This window comes from Aythya fuligula, chromosome 2, assembly GCF_009819795.1.
Source record: "Aythya fuligula isolate bAytFul2 chromosome 2, bAytFul2.pri, whole genome shotgun sequence".
Classification (NCBI taxonomy): Eukaryota; Metazoa; Chordata; class Aves; order Anseriformes; family Anatidae; genus Aythya; species Aythya fuligula.
The window spans coordinates 146,770,839-146,776,838 of NC_045560.1; the positions used below are offsets into that span (position 1 = coordinate 146,770,839).

The window sequence follows — 6,000 nt, forward strand, 5'->3', positions numbered from 1 at the left end:
GAGCAGCCCCACAACCCCTTGCCTGTGGGGCTGGGGGTCTCCTTCACCCCTTCAGCCTCCCCCTCCCCCTTTTTGGGCTGAAAAGAAGCGAGGACAGGCCAAGTGTGCATTTGGGGTGGGAAGGGGGATGCGGACAGGCTCAGAGATGCCACGACGTGATGGAGCCCCCACAGTGGGATCAGAAACTGATGGGGTCTGGAGCTCCTCTGCCCAATCCTTGGATGGGAAGAGGATGCAGGGCTGAGACCCCAAAAACCTGCCGTCGAGGGGGGAGCCCTGCGAGGCTCAGGGGCAGATGGAAACAGGCTGGAAGCAGCCTGGACGTGCAGGGAGCACGGAGCCATCCCCCCCATCCCTCCTCCACCTCTAGGGCAGCCGAGCCGAGCCGAACTGACCCTTGGCATACCGGGGGACCCCGTCCAAGCCCCTTTCGTCCCCTACCTTCCAGCAGCACCTCCTTGCCGGCCCTCTTGAGCGCCTGCACCGCCTCGTCGTGGGTGGCATCCCGCAGGTCGGTGCCGTTGACGGCCAGGATGGCATCCCCCACGTAGAGCGCCTGGGTCTGGTCGGCCGCCAGCCCCTTGAAGATCTTGCTGATGAGGATGGGCATCTTGTTCTCCTTGCCCCCCTTGATGCTGATGCCCAGCCCGCCCAGCTCCTGCTTCAGCACCTTCACGCACCTCTTCTTGTTGGACACAGCCTCGGGCACCTGCTCGGGGGGGTCGGTGAACGCGGTGCGCACCGCCGCCGGCCCCCCCCCTCCGCCACCACCGCCACCACCACCGCCGCCACCGCCGCCCCCTTCTGCCCCTCGGCTCGCCGCCCCATCGCCTCCCAAGCCGTTGGGGGCCGCTCCGTCGGGCCGCTCCTCGCCGCTCAGCACCAGCGCCTCGCCGCCCAAGTTGGCCAGCACTTTGTGCCAGCGCTCCCGCACCAAAACTTCCAGCCAGCCGCTGCGCTGCGCCCGGCCGCCCCCGCCGCCGCCCGCCGCCGCTACCGCCATCTTAGGAGCATGCTGGAAACGCCGAGTGAATGCAACCCGGTTAACCCCCCCCCGGTTAACCAACCCCCCCCTCCCCTACTCTCCGGCACGGCTCGGCACGGAACGGGAGCCACCGGACTTGAGCCGGGGGGCGGTGAGAGCCCGGGGTGGGGCGAGGAGCCGCGGCCGCCCCCCCGGGGCCGCGACGGGGCGGGCGCACCTGGCGGCACCGCCCGCAGCTGGGGAGAGGGGGAGAGGCGAAAAACGCGAAAAACGCGAAAAACGGGGGCTGTGGGGGTCGTGGGGGGGTCTCTTCGTCCCGTCGAGGGGGCGGTGGACACGCGTGCTCCGAGCCCGGTTGCTCGCTGCAGCCGTCTGAAGGAGGTGGGGGTGGCGGGGTCCCAGCCGCGGATGGGCTCGGTGCTGCTGCTGAGGGAAAAGGAGGCTCGGAGGCGGCTGGGGGATCTGCCGCCAGGCTCGTTGGTCCTTGTAGGGTGGCGTTTGGGGCCGTGGGGACACGCTGGGAGCGGTGGTGGCCGCCCCGCACAGCGCAACTTCGGCGCGCCGCGGCGGTGAGGGGAAGGAGGGCGGTGGGAGGGGTGGGGGTAAGGGGCTGCTGGCAGCGGGGTTGCGGATGAAGTGCAAGTTTTTCCTCCGCTTTTTCTCTATTCTTTGCATAAATAAATGGATTAAAGCAAATAGGTGGCTCAGAGGTAGTGTTTTAGTCATAGAGTCGAAGTTACTTCACTGCTCTGTAGGATGAAGACAGTAAATGATTTTCATGGATCCTTTTGCATGTGTTGAAACTCTTTTCCTTGCCCCTCAGTTACCAAGTTTTAATCCCATGCAGTCCATGTGTCCCGTTTTTTTGCCTTTCCCGTGCTCACTTCCCTCCTAGGATGCAATAGTGTGACCGATGTGGGGCTTGGGTCCCCAACCCAGGCGTGAGAGAGGACCAGACCATCACACCAGCAGTTTGGAGGTGCCACCAAGCAATTTGGGGCTGCTGCTGTGCCACGGTGGGACACTACAACCACCAAGACCACCTCAGTTTCCCCTCCATACAGCCTGACTCCAGCTCCTCCATCAGCTGGACTGAAAACTGCAGCAATTCAGGAGCACTCAGCACATGCAGGAGCAACACTTTGGGGGTTGAGGCTACACAAAATGCTTTCCCTTCCCTCCAAAAGACAGCAGAAGGAGGCCTCGCTCAACCCTCCTCTGTCTGCAGCCTCACCAAGGCTGCTCAGGCACCTCCTCCCCAGAGGAATGCAAACCTGTGCCCAAGGAGAGCCGTAACCCACCGGGATGGGTTATTCGAGGATAACGGGTGGGCGGGGAGAGAGCAGACAGAGGAGAGGTGTCTTCATTTCTCATGTTAATTAATGCGAGGTGAAAAACTGTAATTAAGTTTTCAGGGCTGTGGATCTAGAGTAAAAAGAAGTGTGTCCCGCTGAACCTGAACAGGGCACCCAAGCCCGAGAAAGGACTCGGCTGTAACACTCCCTTTTCTCCAGCAAGTCTCGCTGCCTAATTTAGGTTACAATACCCTGTTGCTTATTTCGTCCAAGTGACCAGGCTGAGTTATCAAATCAGGCATTTCTGTTTCCCGAGGGATCAGCTCTTTACAATTTTTTCATGTATTTTCTTCATGAATTACTAAAGAATTAGCACTGTTGCTAATGGAAATGTGTCCCTTAGTATTTTTTAAGTAATTTAAGAAAATCTACCAGAAAAAAAAAAAAAGAAGAGTCAGATGTTTTCTGTCATGTTATAAAATGTAATTGTGGAAGGAAAGGAAATGTTTAGTGCCTCACCATTCTCTTTCAGCACACCGAGCGCTTTGCCCTGGTTTCTGAGGGTGTCTGGTCGTCCTGTGGGGTTCCTGTGCATCCACAACTGCACCGCCTGTGGCTGAGAGCTGTGCTTGTTCCAGCTGTTTTCCTTTCCCATTCCAGCAGAGGTAAATATAAAATTTCCCAGGGCCAGCATCCAGTGTATGGTTCCCTGGTATGAAAGAGGCTTTATGGCAGCATTCACTGCCTCCTCCTCCCCCTCCTATGCCCACCTTGGAGCTGTAAGAAAACAGACGTGCCATTTGAATTTCGGAAATAAAAGTGGAAAGGAGATGGTGTAAGGGATGCTATGGTACAGGCCCAAGGCAAACAGTCTCCCAGGTTGTCTCCCAGCCTGGGACAGCAGGGCTGATACCTGATGTATTGCTTCCCTGTCCTAAGAGGTGCAGGCTCCCAATTGTCTTTGTGTACCCAAGACTTTGTGTACCCCAAGAGCTGTGAAATGTGGGTAGGGTTGGGGGGGAAGGAGGAGAAAAGATGCCTTGAGACTTCTCTGCTGGCAACCCAGCCAACATTTGTGTCCTCAGCCATCTCAGGTCTGTAAATCACGCCTGCAAGAGTCGCTCCTGAAATACAGGTTTATGCAGCAGGAAGAGGAATGGAGGATAAAAGCGGGTATTTAGTCAGGTGTGCAGCTCTTTAATGCTAACGTTTGCAAGAGAGAAACCTGTTAGTGCAAGGTCAGCTGCTGATCCCTAGTGGTTTTCAGCATGTGACTGAGTGCAAACTCTTAATTTCAGCTTCTGAGAGTGACATTTCTGACATGACCTGTGACTACCAACCCTGCAGTCGCAGTGTGTGGTACGGTTGTGCCTATTTGTAGGATGCACGGCGGGGGGAGCAGAGCACTCAGCACTTCAGGCTGTCCTCCTTCCTCGCTAGAAAGGCTTCCAGTTGGAGGTGGCTTAGCAAAATCTCTGTAGATAACTTGCCCCTTTGAAAGGGACTGCTGTGAAAAGCAGACGTTTTCAAACAAGTCAAACAATCGCCTTTTACCATTTGTGTTTTAGCAGCAAGTAAAAGCCTGAACTAGATTAGGGCCCCTTTCACTCCCGCTGTATAAACAAATTGCTGGGCGAGATAATGCTAATAGCTGCAGCTGAATGGGGCTTTGCTCTGCGGGCAACTGTGGGCTCAGTTAAAGCCAATGGGCTACGTGGGAGAAGCAGCTCAGTGAACTGGAAGAAGCGGGGTGGTTGGAAACACAGAAACTCTGAAAATACTGAAATCCCTGGGACAAAGAGCACTGAGGCCAGTGCAGGCCTGAAAAGCAGCAGCGAGGGCTGAAGTGCTCCCTGTGTAGGGAAGGGAAGGGGCTTGTGGTTTGTGCTTGCACATGGGAAGAAAAAAATCCAGGAAAGCAATGCTGATGTGGTTGTGACTATGGCACTGAGGAGGTTTCTTCAGACTCAGCTTTGACTAAAGGGGCACGCCACAGGCTGAATGATCTTGGTGGTGGTGGTGTTTTCCTCCTGTTTTCAGGCAAAGAGGTCAGAATTCACTTTTTGTGTAAATAAACTGGCCTCCTGACAGCAAAAACATCACAAGGCCACGTATACAGGCTCGCCACTCAGACAGCAGGGCAGGGAACACAGCTCCCACCCCACTTCCAGGCAGAGAAGATAAGGACAGGGGAGAGCCTGTCTACAGCTGTGGCTTTGTGTCTGTCTGTGCCAGTCTGTAGTGGAGGTAGTTTTCCAAGGATTTTGGGGGAGACACTCAAATCCATCCAACACTGCTGTTCTTCCCTTTCACGTTGCCATTGTAGTAGCAATTGTTCAATCTGAAAATCGTTTAATCTGAAATTCCTTTAAATCAGAAACAGAGCTGTGCTCCTTGAGCACATTTCAGATGACGGAGGTTGGATGAAGCCAGGTCTGGCTGATGACGTTCCCATCTTGTTACCCTGACACCGAGCAGCCCAGCAGACGGATCTGGACGGGAAGGAAGGCCGGCGTCGGAAGTCCAGTGCTGGAAACCCGACAAGTAATGAGAGCTGGAAGGGAGTCCAGTTCCTCCGGTGATCCCAAGCATTGCAGCAGCCAAGTTTAAGTCTTTCTGAGGAGAGTGCCTAAACTAACCCTATGTGTTCCTCCACGGCAGCCCCTCCTACGCATACTAGGATGCATCAGGGCACTCCAGCCCTGGTCCAGATGTCCCCATCGCACAAAGGAGGCACCTCTCACTTGACTGTATCATGCCTTGCAAAAATCATAGCTAATGGGGGCTGGCAACCCCTTGCCTAGCCCCTCCTGAGCAATCCACCCCTTCTTCAGCATTGAGGGAGCCTTGCCTTTAAAGCCAGCAGCCAGCAATCATTTCTCACTGACGCTGGCGGGGTAATGAAGATGTTTAGAATGCCTGAAGATCTCCATAATCTGGAGGTTGCATTATGGCTTATTTTCAAAACTATGAAAGCATTGTTTCCCTTTTCCTAGTCTGAAGCTCTCCAGGTTTTTACGCACATCACAGCGTTTAAAAATAAAATGAGTGCGTCGCTGTTTGCCAGCAAGCGCTTTATGTAGTCAGTGTTTCAAAGCAGGAGCCTACTTGTGCGTACATGAAAGAAGTATGTGTGTGAAATCTGCATGTGCACCTACCTGAGTCACATGTCAGTGAGGCGAACTGAGAAAATGTTCCCACAGCTGGGGAGTGATGGGGCAGGCTGTAAACGAGCACGTTTCCATTTGGCATGTACAGCCCTGGCACAAGGGAGCACAGAAGCGGGTGCCAGGAAGCATTCAGGTTTTGTGTGCACACAGATCTGGGGCTAGCTCTTGCTCCTGTGAAAATAACTTTAAAAGGGGCAGTATCAAGCCCAGAAACGTAAAAATGTTTGCCTTGGCTTTGAGCAATTTTGTGAAAGAACTAAAACCAACAAACAAAAAATAAAGGTTCGTAACTACAGTGTTGACACTGTAGCACAGCAGAGGTTTTCCTTTCTTCGTGTCCTGCACTTGCTTTGCAGATCTCCATCCATGCATTAGTTTCTTAACACTTTTTGCTCCAAGTTTCTTTCATTCCGTCACTTTGCAGTTTCTTAATTTAGTTGTTACAGCTTGCATAGCAATCTCCCCCTACTCCTAAAGCTGAGCCCGAGATGTTTTAAATGCCAGGATCAGAGGTTTGCATTGCAGTTAGTTCATGAACGTGTAATAAAAA

The 6,000-nt window shown here is 54.0% G+C and overlaps 1 protein-coding gene across 1 annotated transcript in view; it reads right to left on the minus strand.

Moving 5' to 3' along the window:
* The window catches only part of SNTB1 (syntrophin beta 1), a 114,870-nt gene extending 113,867 nt beyond the window's left edge, over positions 1–1,003 (minus strand). Inside the window, exon 1 of the mRNA XM_032182277.1 lies at positions 442–1,003. Coding sequence (XP_032038168.1) covers positions 442–1,003 — 562 coding nt within the window. The remainder of the gene's footprint in view (positions 1–441) is intronic.
* Between the last annotated feature and the right edge of the window lie 4,997 nt (positions 1,004–6,000).